We start from the raw sequence: 14,840 nt of genomic DNA, 5'->3' as shown, positions 1-14,840 counted from the left end.
GCTGCGCGGAACCCATGCACAGTGGCGGCCTGGCGAGGTCCAGCTGCGGCTCCTGCGCGATGGCGGCACGAAACTCCTGCGTGGCGTGGCCCAGCCTCTGCGCGACAGCGTAGCAGAGCCCACCCGTGGCGGTGGCGTCTCCACGCGACGCCGCCGCATCCTGTGCCTCCACGCGTGGGCCGGGGTTGCGCTGCCAACCACGCGCGAAGGAGGAGGGCTAGATGGGGACTGGGGAGGAGCTGCGGGAGAGGAGCTCTGTATGGGGTGGTGATTCGGATTGGATTTGCGGTCGCAGGTGCGGCGAGCCGGCGACGACGACGCATAACCAAAGTGAGCATCGGTGCGGAACGTGCGAGGGAAACGAGTGGACGGGAGCTTCTGGAGCCTCCCACGTTTTTCTTTTCTTTTTTTTTCACAAGTTGTTTTGATATTTTCTTGGGCCCACACGCAACTAAACTTGTGGCTGGTAACGCCTCTGCATGATGCGGTACTCTACGTGTCGTGTGGGTCGGCATCTTTACGTCCGGCTCCGCTTCACCTTTACTGAATATTGATCGATGGAGCCTTAGTGATGCTTTGATGTTTACTTCTCGACATGCGGCCAGTGTCAGGCCAGGGGCGCACGGAGCGGGCGCGCGTTGTCTGGGTCGTGCAGAGAAGCCGCGTCCTTTCTACTACCCTTTCTGTGTATTAATAAAGCGTAGTGCGTGCGTACTGTACATCTGGTGCAGTGCTGCATGTCTGGTCAACTCAACATGCACCTAGAGTTGAGAGTACTAGCTTTCAGGTTGTAGTAAAAAAAAAAAGGTTCTAGTACATCCTTGTATAGCTGGAAAAGAATATCAGATTTGCTCCTCATTAACCGCCTGATTTTCTGCTTAAGCAGCAGTCAAATTAGTGATGAGAAGATTGTTCTGAGCAAAGCAATTAACTGTTCTACATACACAAATCAAATGTTCCGGAAATAGTTGTAGTTTTGATGATTTTGTCCTTTTTGAGAGTTGACTGATTATTTATTTAAGCATCAGTCAAATTTTTTTACGTTCCGGCTGAAGAAAAATGATTTCACGTAAATAAATTAAATGGTTTATGTAGATAAATCCAATGTTCTAGAAATCCTATAAAAAATTCCTAATGTTTTTTTTTATGAAACCAGAGGGGAAATTAAAGGCTCCCTACAAATTATATATTAATAAAAAAAAGGGAAACTAAACATAGTACAGAGAACAGAAGAGAGAGAGAGAAAACAATCAAGAGTTACAGAAAGATTGTAGTCAGTTTTCAATTTGCGTGAAGTGTGCCCTCAGCTCTTTGCTCGATGGATAACCATGGCAAATTCAGATTTAAACTTCCCTCTGCATTCTTGCAAAGTAGGATGCACTTGATTGAAGATCTGCTCATTTCTGACATGCCAGATTCTCCAACACGTAATTATGATGATCTCCATACTCAATGGGACATTTAGTTGCATTATGAGACGGTGTAGGATCTGCAAGGGCTGGACTTGCAAATCAAGCTGGACATTGGGCAGATTCCAGCATGCCAGCTGTGAGATAATCCTAATGTTTTGTTACTAGTCTGTTTCTTCTTCTTATTGTGGGCTGTTTGATAATGACTGAAGGGTTGGAAAACTGTAAGCGATGGTTAAGCTAAAAATCAATCAATGGACATAGTCATTATATATGGGCCAACACAGAAGTTAAGCTGCTCTCATCATCACATACTTTGGCCAGGAGAAAGCGTATAATTCGGTTACAGAATAACAAAGCGTAGGAGGGAGACAGTAGTATTCTTTTGGTCATCTCTATACGTGCATGCGCATGAAATTGAGACCGTACCGGATTACTGTACCCAACGACGCGTGCAGAGGCGCGATGAGAGAAGGGAGGAGTAGTGCGGGAGGCAGGCGTGATCTTTCTTTGACCGCTGCGGACGCCTGCATAGTATGCATTATCCATCGTATCTTGCATTCTTGCATGCCTCGGTCGGGCCGGGCGTCCGTTGAGTGAGGGATGAAAACGTTCGGGATATTTTTCGACCGTATTCGAAACCGAATCCGTTTAGATGAGTTGAGATCTGTCCGTATCTGAGTCCGGATATCAACATCTGATACCGTATCCGTATCCGAATACTCAAATCGCATATTTATGATGTCGATATCAATCGTATCCTATCCGACATAGTTACTATCCATATTCGAATCTGAATCCGGATAGAAATATAAAAATAAACCGTCCGTATCCGATCCGTTTTCACCATGCTGGGGACGGCGACGACACGCACGGAGGCAACCGTTTTTTATTCCGCGCCCACGACGACGCAGGAGCAGGGATGTAGTAGCGCCTTGCGTTGCGCTGCGTGCGTGCGTGGACGGTCTCGCGGCCGGACGGAGACCGTACGGACACGGGTGGGGCCGAGAGGGTCAAACGGCGCTGATGCGACGGCGGACGTCGCGCGGTCGGCTGACGTGCGTCTCCCCGGCTCCCTGCCCGGTGCCCCAAGCCCCGTTCCGTTCCAGTACTAGCCCAGCTCGATCCGTCGGTATGTTTGAGTTCCGTAAACTTTCATTCCGAGGCATGGTCGTGCCTGGATTATCATTGAGCCTTGTGTGGATAGAGTCAAATCACATTTAATCCGTATGGATTGAGGATGATTATTGGAGTGGAAAATAATCTGTTTTTCACTTCATTCCACGTACATTAGGAGGGATTGAGACATGAGCATGTTTGGTTGCCGGCCACAGCTTGCCACGCCTAAGGTTGGGTAGTTGCCATACCTGTGGCATTGCCACAATCTGTGGCAAAAAACAGACTATTTGATTAGTAACTAAGATTTGGCAAAAAAGTTCGGCTGTTGTTTGGTAAGTTTGGCGGCATGACGGTGTCCCTGAGCGTGGCGTCCCCGAACACCCGCCGCAGGGGCGACGACCCCTCCCCGCACCGGAACAACACCGTCCACCTACTGATGCGCCGCCCGCCGACACCCGCCCCACCCGCCCTTCGCGAGGCTTGCCGCCACGAACGACAGCGTGTCCGCCGCCGTGTACCTTCGCCCGCCCGTCCTCTCCCTTGAGGAACAGCTTCGCCGCGGGCCGCCACCGTCGGAGTCGCCTCCGGTCACGCTCCTCGAGTTTCCCCACGTAGCCGCCTCACGCGATTGCCTCCCAGAATCGCCAAATCGAGCCTCTCCTCGTGTCGTGACGCTGCGGAGTAGTCCCCTAGTCGCGGGGCGGAGGGGCAGCGGCGGGGGGGCGGTGGGGTCGGAGGGTGCGGCGGCCTGAGGGGCGGCGGGGTCGAGGGGGCGGCGGGGTCGAGGGCGCGACGACCGGAGGGGTGGCGGGGTCGAGGGGGCGACGGCCGGAGGGGCGGCGGGGTTGGAGGGGAGGCAGGGTCGAGGGGGCGGTGGGCTCGGAGGGTGCGGCGGGCTCAAGGGGGCGGCGGGGTCGGAGGGGCGGCGGGCTCAAGGGGGCGGCGGGGTCGGACGGGGCGGCGCCACGGGCCTCTGGCGGCAAAAATGCCCGTCACAGACTCACGGCGAAAATGTGCGGCGAGATGAGCTCGTGGCGGCGGTGTGCCATATCTGGATGAAGAACCAAACACCTACTAAATTTTCCGTGGCACACTTAAGGTTAGGCGTGGCAAACTGTGGCTGAAACAAAACATGCCCATAATCGTGCTAGAAACATGCGTTGCGCGTTGACGGAAGACTCTGCTGAACTGCATTGAGCTTGCTTATCTGCTGAGTATTCAGTTAGCGGCGTCACCTGCTGGATTTCCATGTGGTTTTTCTTTGCCTACACATTTGTGTGGTTTTTGCTTGCCGCTTTCCGTCCTGTGAGATGATTTAAGCGATGTTTTATTGTCTGGAAGTTTGTGTCATGTGAAATGAATCAAGCGATACTTCTTGTCTTTGTTTGTTCGGAAGATGATTTAAGGCGCTGTTTAGTTCCCTCCCAAAATACCAAATTTTTCAAGATTCCCCGTCACATCAAATCTTTGGATGCATGCATGAAGCATTAAATATAAATAAAAAATAAAACTAATTACACAGTTTAGACGAAATTCACGAGACGAATCTTTTAAGCCTAATTAAACTATGATTAGGCACTGATTACTAAATAACAACAAAAACGCTACAGTATTGTTTTGCCAAAAATTTCGGCAACCAAACTGGCCCTAAGATGGCGTCAATTTGTGACTTCGAGGACATCATGTGTTGTACTCCCAGATGAAGACGTTGAGCTGCAAGCCTGCAATGCTGATGATTCAGCTATCATGTTCAGTGGTCGCTGTAGCTGCTGTCCAACGATACCCATTTCATCTTAAATTGGGCGCCATCTACTATCAAGCGAGCAAAATTCATCCGTTCACAATCTCTGCTTCTCGCCGCCGGTCGGCCTGCCCAACGACGACGCCACCCTCTTCACGAAATCGGCTAAGAAATTGGCGTAATTCAGCCCGGTCTGCAACCGCACGAGGTTCGTCCGGTACGGGATCAGGATCGTCTTCAGTCCTGCACACGCATCACCGCACCAATCCAGGCTCAGCACGAGAATAGGCAAGTGGAAAATTTGGGTTTGGGCGGTGGCGTAGCTTACCGAAGATGCACATGGCGCGGTAGATGACGGCGGCGGCGATGCCGTCGCGTGCGGGGGTCTGGCGGCTGCCCTCGAGGCAGCGGAGGAGCTGGGCCTGGTCGTGGGTGTCGTAGGCCATGTCGTGGCAGTAGCAGCAGAAGTCGAGTTGGTCGACCGGGCGGCGGTCCCAGAGCACGGAGCCGGCCTCCTTGCCGCTGGACCAGTTGGGCCCGCAGTAGTGGCCGTAGCGCGGGAAGAGCTTCGACAGCCACGCCCGCGCGCCGCGCGTGCCACGGCAGCTGCGCCACGTACGGCCGGAACAGCGGCACCGCGCACCCCACCAGCTGCCGCGCCTCGGCCTCCTCCTCGGCCGCCGCCTTGGCCGCCCTCCACACCGCGGCGGCGGACGCGGAGGCCGAGGCCGAGGCGGATGCGGCGGGGTGGTCCGGCTGTTGCTTCGGCGGCCGCTGCTCGCGCCAGGGGATGAGGGAGGAGAGGAAGGCGGCGAGCGGGTTGGCCGCCCCGGCGCCCCGCCACTGGCCTGCGCGGGGGACGCCGAGGCGGTGACGGGGTTCGCGGTGGTCGGGGTCGTGGTGGGGAGGCGGCGGAAGAGGACGGCCGCGGGGTTGAGCCGGAGCGCCGGCTTGGAGGAGGCCGCCGGCGGCGCGGAAGGCGACGGGGAGGAGGACGAGGAAGCGACCTCCATTGCCGCCGGCGCCGCGGCGGCCCGCGGGGCGGTGAGGATCCCGCCCGTTTTTCCCGCTGGTTCCGCGGCAATTCCGGCTGGTTCGTTCGTGCGGCGGTGGCCGGCCGCGCGGTGGGTGCCGCGTTTTGTTTCCGTGTCGGGTGTGGGCAGCGTGACGCGCGGTGGAGTGACTCGTTTCGGCCGACAGGGCGGGGTCAGTGTCTTTCTGGATCCGGCGAGGAGTTCGCCGCGGCGGCGGCGGCGGCGGCTTTGTTGACGAGAGCAGAGGCATCGATGGAGAGCGGCAGCGGAGAAGTGGTTGCCGGGTGCAATTATAAAGTTTTATAAAGTTTTATACCGTTTATAAAGTTTTATAAAGTTTATAAAGTTTTATACCGTTTATAAAGTTTATAAAGTTTTATAAAGTTTTATACCGTTTATAAAGTTTTATACCCCACATTTGAATTCCGTGGCCATATTGAACACCAAGATGGGGAGCAACCAATTTGTCTTTCTCCTACTTGTGGAAATAGGGACTAATTTTAGGCCATGACCGTTGGTAAGGCAGCAGCAGTACATAGAACGATGGGCCGGTTGTTTGTTATTCAAGCATAGGGTTAATGCATTTGGTATGTATTCCTGCCAAAATAGAGAAAATACTCTAAAATACTACATATAGCTATATGAGTTTGGGACCTTCCTGGCAGCGGCTCAGCCGGCCTGCCTCACGGTCTTCCTCACGGGTCGGCTGCGTTAGCTTCCTCTTCTTCCCGTCGCTTTCTTCCTCGTTGCTGCTTGCGTGGCCCATAGCTTCCACGGTAAGCTCTTCTTCCTCACGTTGTTTGCCTTGTTCTTTTCGTAGCCCGTTCTGCCTTTTTTAGCCCGTTCGGGCTTGGGGTTGGAGCATGTGCTGCTCAAATGGAGCAGCTCACTAAACTGGAGCACATCAGCAAAATGGAGCATGTGCTGCTCAAACATTGATAACTGATACCTACTACTTAGTCTTGCGCAAATGCAATGCAACATTCAGATGCAAGTGCACACTGCACACCAGTACACCACGACACACAGTTCACAACGACAAGAGAACAAGAGCATAAAGTTCAAGGCGTCAAGCCTGCTGCTGCTGCATGCCAACACATCACAGGAGACACAAAGATTAAAAGAGAGAGTAGCAGCAGCAGCAGGAAGAGCATTCATGATAACAGAGAGAGCAGTCATGTCTTAAAAATAGCCCTAACTCAACACAAGTACAAATGTCTTAAGTTCACAACATCACACAGCTAAACAGGCTTGTCACCCAGTACAAATGTCTTAAGTTCACAACATCACACAGCTAAACAGGCTTGTCACCCAGGAAATGCAACATATACCCTGTTGCCTCACAATCTTCCAAATTGATGAATATCTCACGCAATTCTAAATCAACCTTCAATTTGTCGAGAGCATTCCAAAGTAGCTGGCCTTTAAAACCACATCTCTCAAGTTTACGAGTACATTCTTTCATACTTGTAGGACCCTTAAAAATTTCTCGAGCAGCTTCATTTTGGTCCAAAAACCTAGTCATATCAACACTCTCGGAACGGTAAGAACTTTTAGAGCAACGTTTCATGGCACTGCCATCCTGTTCATCACTGCCATCCTGTTCATCCACAGAAGTGGAATTTCTTTTCTGACCTCTAGGGATGACAGTTGGGGCCATGCCACTGGAGAACACAGTAAGCATAAGCTCCTTATGTTCCACAATTTCTTCAGTACCTTCCTGCATAAACAAAAAACATGGTCAGTTGGGAAGGGCCCTAGGATTAAAATAAGTTTCGGACTATGATATGGATTACACTGCTTACCACATATCTTTTGACTATCAACTCAAATCTCTCAATCTGTTGTTTTAGTTTTGTGGCATCAATGTCTTTTACACTCGTTTGCACCAAAGGCAGAACATCACGCTGCACCTCGTCATCAGGATACCATGAAGACCATTCTGTTGCCGACATCCTATTGTTTGCAAGGATCCTAAGGATTTCGAAATCCTCGGATCCAGCCATCAATCTATTCTAAGCATGAAAAGCAACTCAAATTCTTCAGAAGTTTTTGAAAATGTGCATATAATTTCTTATATAAATTAAAGCATAACTAAACCTTGCAGGAATGACTGCGCTTGCACGCGGCTCCGAGTTGGTCCGTCGACTGGGTTTTGAAACTGAGAATGATGCCAAACCCTTTTTTAGAAACCCCGTGTGTTATTTAAGGAAGACTATTCACCCTGATTCAGAAAGAACCAAGAACTCCATGCCGGCAGTAGGTGGGGCAGCTGCCCCTCCCTGCCATATGGGGAGCTCCGCCTCTGTCAGCAGATGCGAAGGAAGACGAGGAGGACGTGATATGCTAAGTACCTGGCAATCGACCGGGTAAAGACCGACTCCGGCGAGATAGCCTCACCGAAGAGGCACAGCGCCGGCTGGATCTCCGCGGATCGCCAGGGTCATCCAGGGACGAACCAGAGGATTCGTCCTTCATTTTATTGCTGGACTCACTATCAAGTAGCTGAACCAAATCAGATCTGGTCCACAAAAGTCATGTGTTGCAGGCAGCAAATAATTTTAACAGGCTATAGATTCACAATAAATTAACCATCTCAGTAAAATATCATGACATAGCTGTTCAATAATGATTAAAGGACTGGTAAACTAAATTCAAAATGGAAAGAGCTGTTCAATCTGTTTGTTGGAGAGTTTTGAATAAAAATGAAAACATGGCAGTTCAGTTCAGCTCATTTGTTCCTGAAAAATTCTTCACCTCTTCCCAGATTTAGAATTTCAGTAGACAAAACAGCTCTGGGCTTGGCTTAAAATTCTTCATATGCCAGGCGAAAACAATGAAGGATGCGTCTAATCTTTATCCTTGAGGTGAGAGAGCAACATCAATGTCAAGTATTATCCAAGAAAACTATTGAACACAATATCCAAACAAGCCGTTCCAAACTTGGTTTAAGACAGTATCCTCGTGAGAGAGCGCAGGGGGCATTGCGGCAGGGAACTGACCAAGTCGCTGGAGGGGATGCCGCCGCGAGGTGCTCTAGTTCGCCAGGAGGCACGGGAGCCCAGGCATTCGCCGCCTCCGCCTCCGCCTCCAACGCCGAGCCGACGAAACCCTAAGGAACAGTGGGGGGCGGCAGGGTGCTCCGGCTGCGGCGGCGGGGGTGGGGGCACGGTGCTCCGGCGCCGGGGGGGGGGGGGGGGGGGGGAGGCGGCGCAGCTCCTTCTCTCACGGGCCCCGCGACAGAGGACGAAAAGGGCGGGCTCACAGGCACGAACTTCGGTCGAGACCATAACCACAGGCACAGGCAGGGGCAGGTCATTTCGCGTCCCGAGTCCACGTATTTCGAGGTCTGCCCGACGGGTCACGTTGGGCTGCTGCAGCTCAGCGGCCTGCTCCCCGAGGCCTGGCCGACGGGCTCTGTCAACCTACAGGGGAGGGAGGCTCTTCCTGTTTCCTCCGTGAAGCTCGTGTTTAGCGCGCATTTAGTTCCCACCCCAAGTTCCCAAAAAATGCTACAATAGCCATCACATCGAATCTTACGATACGTGCATGGAGCATTAAATGTAGATGAAAAAAAACTAATTGCACAGTTTGGTTGGAAATCGCGAGACGAACGTTTTAAGCCTAATTAGTCCATGATTGAACACTAATTGCCAAATAAAAACGAAAGTGCTACAGTAGCCTAATTCTAACTTTCCCCCAAACAAAACACGCGCTTAGAGGGGGAAAGTTAGAATTTGGCTACTGTAGCACTTTCGTTTTTATTTGACAATTAGTGTTCAATCATGGACTAATTAGGCTCAAAACGTTCGTCTCGCGATTTCCAACCAAACTGTGCAATTAGTTTTTTGTTTCGTCTACATTTAATGCTCCATGCACGATCACGGGGCATCTGTATCATGTATCCAATGCAAATGAACGTAAGCAGATGGTGTAACAGCTACCAACCGGTACGAGAAAAATGGATTTGTGTAAGGAAATGGGAACCTGCCTTTGCAGAACGCCGCCGGCGTTTTGAAACTGGGTTGGAGTGCCTGGCTTGAGGTGGAGAGCACGAAGATGTTGACGACGCTGCCAGCGTGGGCACCGTTGGATAATACTCCTCCTCCAATTCACCACAGAAACCAATGTATCCCAACGCAACCTACAGCTTTATCGAAAGAAGCAACATTACATGCTGAAATGCATAAGAGGCATATACGATCGGAAGAACAGAGATAATTTACCAATGCAGCCCATTCTGTCTTTCTTAAACGATTATATTTAACTGTGTGTATTGTCTTTCTTAAACAGAGATAATTTACTTCAAATATTGTTTCTGAGTTTTAAAAATGGGTAATAGGAAAGCAGTTTTTTGAAGCCATTGGATGTGTCCAACTTCTTCAGAACTGGGTGTGCTGGGTTTCGACAAAGCTATTATAACGCTCAGGCAAAAGAGGGAATTTGGAAAAGTTGTTCAAGGATCTAACAGCTAAATGAAGATCACTGGACCTTGGATTCCAATACTGTTAGGAAAAAGAGCGCACAACTCATGAAAGTTCAAAGAAAAATAAGCAGCTATCTATTTTGCTCCACAGGCTCACCAGCAAGTGGCACAATTTGGTGGCATTTGTCAGGCTTATGATGTAAGTGATAAAAGTTCTGCTTGGACTACCAATTGACCATTGGCAGTCCAAGTTTTCTATTGACTCTAAGAAAGTAGCATCAATAGACTAGCTAAATTCGTTTTTAAAAAAAACAATAGAGTAGCTAACGAGCAACCTGTGGTTAGCTGATACTACACTTATACACTACAACCTCAAACACTGAATTGTAAGTTCAGTAAAACCATATCATCTTTAGCTAGAGAGGACTATCATGCATGAGATCATGTACAGCTGCATGCCTGACCTGTGCCTTCCACCATATAGGATACTGTGATCCGATCAAAGCACTAACTGCTCATGGAGGAACGATTCAACAACGTGGGAGGGCAGGAGATGAATTCAAAGCGCGCTCGGACCTGACCACGGGAAGGGACCGAATCGAAGTGGAGATATTCTGCTCTCACACCTGCGGCACCTCGGGGCTAGGTGAAACGGGCGAGATCTAAACCTGAGCGCGGCGCGAAGGAGCGAGGGAGGGAGGCGGTGACCGGAGGGGATGGGACGGAACCTGGATGTCACCTGCTGGACGCCACGCTTCGGACGGAGGGAGGAGCGGCGACTCGGTCAGGCGGTAGCTCGGGGCCGGCGACGGGTGTGCGCCGGTGGCTCGGCCCGTCGACGAACTGGCTCGGCGGCTAGTTGCCGCGAGGGAGGGGCGGTGGCTCGGGCCGGCGACGCGTGCGGTGGCCGGAGGGGCCGCCGAGGGGAGGGGCGGGACCTGGTGGCGGACCGGATGGCGGCGATGCAGTCGCCCGAACCCTAACGAGCGGAGTGGGGGAGGGAGGCGAGAGGCGGCCTGGGCGACTGGCATCCGGCGGGCGGGAGGGAGGGAGAGCGGCCGCGGCCTTTCTGCCGTGGCTGGCTTCAGCCGTTCGGCTGGGCTGGGCTGGGCTGCCGAACGGCTGGGCTTATCACCCAAGCCAGCCCCAGCCGCTCCAGCCCAGCGAACCGAACGGCCCGTGATCTTTGTTGCTTGACCTAGTGGCCAAACAGAAAGAACTTTGTCACTGGGCGGACAGATGTCCGACCCCTATCGGCATCCATCGTTCCTTCAACGAGTGCACTAATTTGGGTGCTCCAGAACAAGTTCAGGCCTTGTTTAGTTCGCGAAATTTGGATTTTGGGATTACTGTAGCACCTTCGTTTTTATTTGGCAAATAGTGTCCAAATATTGACTAATTAGGCTTAAAACGTTCGTCTCGCAATTTCCCACCAAACTGTGCAATTAGTTTTTCTTTTCGTCTACATTTAATGCTCCATGCACGGGCCGCAAACATTCGATGTGACAGGTACTGTAGCAACTTTTTGGATTTTGGGGTGGAACTAAACCAGGCCTCAATGACCTGAAAAGGGCGTTCTTCGATTGGCGCGACGGTTGCTAGCACACTGGCCTAGGCCGTGACCCGGATACCGATGAGGTGGCTGCTGACCCCGATTGGCTTGCCGCTGTCCATGGGGTACTAACTTCGACGTTCTACTTCATTCCTATAGACATGGTAGGTTCCCACTAACTGAGCGCGTGTTTAGTTCCACCTCAATATACCAAAAAATGCTACAGTACTTGTCACATCGAATGTTTGCGGCCCGTGCATGGAGCATTAAATGTAGACGAAAAAAAACTAATTGCATAGTTTGGTGGGAAATTGCAAGACGAACGTTTTGAGTCTAATTAGTCCATGTTTGAACACTAATTGCCAAATAAAAATGAACGTGCTACAGTAGTCCCAAATTCCAACTTCCTGGAACTAAACACGGCCTGAGTACTAGCATGTCCAACCATGCCACACGTGCAGGAAAGTATCCTGGTCTCTGCCGGTGGACATGGCACTCAACAAACCTGCAGTGGTGGTAGCCCTCAGACTCCTCATGAAATGTCAGACGAGCCCGTACAACCCCGTACTTGTGGTCAGCCCTCCAAAAGAACCAGCAGGGAATATTCCGTTTCTAGCCCAATGAAAAAGAAGAGTACCCAGACTCCCTCCCTTGATGACTGCCTTGACGACCTCAGCCAAATCATTAAGGAATTGAGGGAGATGAAGTCCCGTCAAACCACTGAAGCCGAGGAAATGGCAAAAGTCAATCAGATTTTGAAAGAGGATGGGTACAGCGAGAGTGACATGTTTTTTGCCCAAGCCTTGAATGTTGTAACGAACAGGACACGTCGTCGGGCTTTCCTGGATTTGGAAACCAAACAAGGGCGGATGAACTACGTGAACGTCTCCTGGGACATTATGACTTCAAAGTCCAAGTGATCGAAACGAAATCAACTCCTGCGGGTCTTTAGTTCCTTTAGTTTTTCCTAAATTCGCGTGTTGAGTACTTTGTTTTGTAATAAAGACCGTTTGAGAACATTGTTTGCAGTTCAATTTGTGTGTATCAAATATGGACAAATTGCATCCTGTTATTGCATCCTGTAATTGCCAGCTGAACATTTGCTAATTCCTGTCACCAATTATTATTTGACATGGTACCACCATTATTTGAGGATGTTTAAACTCTTCATACTTTTTCACAACATTTAATTTTTTACATTTGCAGACTGGTGGAGACCTTGCCATTCTTGCTGATCAAGGACAACTGGTGCAGACCTTGCCATTCTTGCTGATCAAAGAGATCTTGCGCTTGAGGAGGTCAAGGTCAATTTTCCAGCAAGTTTTTAGTGCTGTTATGATAATCTGATATAATTTTGTGTTAGTGAAATGCATAGTACTTGTTCTCTTACTTGTATCCACATTCATTCTGTTGGCAGTAACCAACCCTAAAAGGAGCGCGCCTACATTGAATGAGACATTTTTTGGTCTTGTGTACCCAACTGAGAACTACAAAGTGTGAGTATTTCAGGCTTTGCAACTTAACTGAAGAAAGTGGGTTGTGAAGAATGGTGCATTACTACTGATATAGTGGACTAGCTATGACACAAATCAGAAGTTAAAGATAACTGTAACCTACATTAAGATGATCAATCATCCTAAAAGTTCATTTTTTATTGTGAGTTGGCCATTCAATTATACTGATAAGGTGGGGCCACTTGAAGTTTGCTATTCAATCTCAAGAGTTCTTTAGGACACTGCAGCGGTACTATAGCAATGCCTATATGGATGCTTACAAACAGGCAGCGATAAACTTGTATGTTTGATTAAGATCATTGTTCAGCAGTGATATCTTGTATCTTTTGAATTTTCAGTACGGAAATACTTTGAACATGAACTACATATTGCTGCTGACAGGACAGCCTTTCCTCATGTTGTGCTGCCAGTTGCTAACAAGTTGAATAATTGTTACTGCTTGTAAGTAGAGCTGGAGCAGCTCGGCAGATTTTCCCCGCATTTGCTCTTCTTGTGAACTCGTCTCACCTGATGATGTTTTGTGAACTTCTCCAGGTCTTGAAGAATGGCGTAAACGGAAGCGTGCAAGAGAACATGCGATAGAAAAGAATGGGACATCTAGTGCGAAACCACTATGAAGTGAGAGAATTATCATGCAGCACAAGGGATTTGTTTCTTTGGAGCGGAATACGATCTTTGCCACTAGTTGATCCTTGAACTGTTTCCCACTGGATTGGTGTGGTTGGTCTTGCTTAGGTAATGTTTGGCCTGATGTGATGTTTTCCAATCCAGATACATGGTCTGATATTGAGTCACCATCAAGTTATTTGGTCTGTGATATCAAACTTAGATATGCCGATTTTGTTTATGTGGCATATCCACATAACTGGTTAGGCCCAGTATATACAGTTTAACGAATCTCATTAAATGTTTTAAGCTGGTTCTGTCGGATAGCTGATATAAATGTATCTTCTCTGTGGTGTCGATGTTACAAGTTAAAGATACATACCTCATGTCCACCATTTACTATATGTCACAGATGGGTTTATTTCTTTTGTTCTGTATTCCCGATGTATGGCAATTTGAATTGTACTGCATTGATCTGTAGTGTAGTCCTTTTCTATAGGACCGTCTGCACGTTTTTATTCATTCCTCGTGCCTTGCTTAATCATGCAAATACTAGACAACAATGCCACATAAGTCCATTGAGTTAATTTGACATTGTTGCCAATTCGTCTTTGCATATGTCAGTTGAATATGGACAGCAACGAGGACTCGTCGACAAGTGATAGTTGCAGCGACGGTCTGGACTTGACGAACTTGGCCGAGGCGGCTATCGTGCTTCGAAGGATTAAAGCAGTAATGGCGCCGGAGCCACCTATGGTAAATCCCATACCCAAGCTGACAGGGGCTCAATGGATGCAAAGGAATCTTCAAAACCCTAAAAAGTGCAAGGATAATTTACGTATATCACCTGATGCTTTCTTGAACTTGCATGCCTGCTTAGTTCCGTATGGGTTGAAAACTACAAAAGAGTGCGGTTCCATTGAAGCTTTAGGGTTATTTGTATGGATATGTGCGCACGGAGCTTGTGTTAGAGAAGGCAGCGATAGATTCGAACGGTCTTTGGATACAATAAGTAGCAAGACAACTATGGTGGCAGATATTATGTTTAGGTGGGCACAGACTGTACTAGTTGCATCCAGTAGTCACTATACACAAGTGAGCTCAGAACTTGCAGAATATGCGCCATGGTTTGATGGATGCATAGGTGCTATAGATGGCACTCACATACCAGTTGAGGTGAACCGAGAAGCCAAAGTTGACTTCATTAATAGGAAAGGAGATGTTTCGATTAATGTTTGCGCCATAGTAGACATGCATGGCCGCTTCACGTACGTGGGAGCCGGGAAGGCGGGTGCATGTCATGACATGGCGGATCTACAAGATTGTCAGGCGGATCCAAGGTTCCCGCATCCACCCCTAGGTTTGTGAATTTTTTGAAGCCTATGACGTTGCAGTTTTGTACCTAGTTTATTGCAACATTTGTTTTGGTAGTAACACTT

The 14,840-nt window shown here is 49.4% G+C and overlaps 1 protein-coding gene and 1 pseudogene across 7 annotated transcripts; both read right to left on the bottom strand.

Moving 5' to 3' along the window:
* Window positions 1-3,961: 3,961 nt before the first annotated feature.
* Window positions 3,962-5,416, bottom strand: LOC136505871 (uncharacterized; annotated as a pseudogene).
* A 1,067-nt stretch (window positions 5,417-6,483) lies between these two features.
* Window positions 6,484-10,764, bottom strand: LOC136505136 (uncharacterized). Of its 7 annotated transcripts, none has more exons than XR_010771105.1 (6): window positions 10,469-10,764; window positions 9,291-9,453; window positions 7,658-7,793; window positions 7,404-7,585; window positions 7,109-7,313; window positions 6,484-7,023 (listed from the first exon to the last, which is right to left on the bottom strand). XR_010771105.1 is itself a non-coding variant. In XM_066500240.1 (6 exons), the coding sequence occupies exons 3-6, from the start codon at window positions 7,779-7,781 to the stop codon at window positions 6,598-6,600; spliced, it is 816 nt and encodes a 271-aa protein (XP_066356337.1). In that variant the 5' UTR covers window positions 7,782-7,793; window positions 9,291-9,453; window positions 10,458-10,764; the 3' UTR covers window positions 6,484-6,597. The 7 variants fall into 7 exon arrangements, 6 of the variants coding, with proteins under 6 accessions (XP_066356337.1, XP_066356336.1, XP_066356334.1 ...); XM_066500240.1 differs by having other exon boundaries at window positions 7,404-7,464; window positions 10,458-10,764; XM_066500239.1 differs by having other exon boundaries at window positions 7,404-7,464; window positions 9,291-9,447; window positions 10,458-10,764.
* Window positions 10,765-14,840: the final 4,076 nt, after the last annotated feature.

This window comes from Miscanthus floridulus, chromosome 14, assembly GCF_019320115.1.
Source record: "Miscanthus floridulus cultivar M001 chromosome 14, ASM1932011v1, whole genome shotgun sequence".
Classification (NCBI taxonomy): Eukaryota; Viridiplantae; Streptophyta; class Magnoliopsida; order Poales; family Poaceae; genus Miscanthus; species Miscanthus floridulus.
This window is presented reverse-complemented; position numbering and strand designations above follow the sequence as displayed.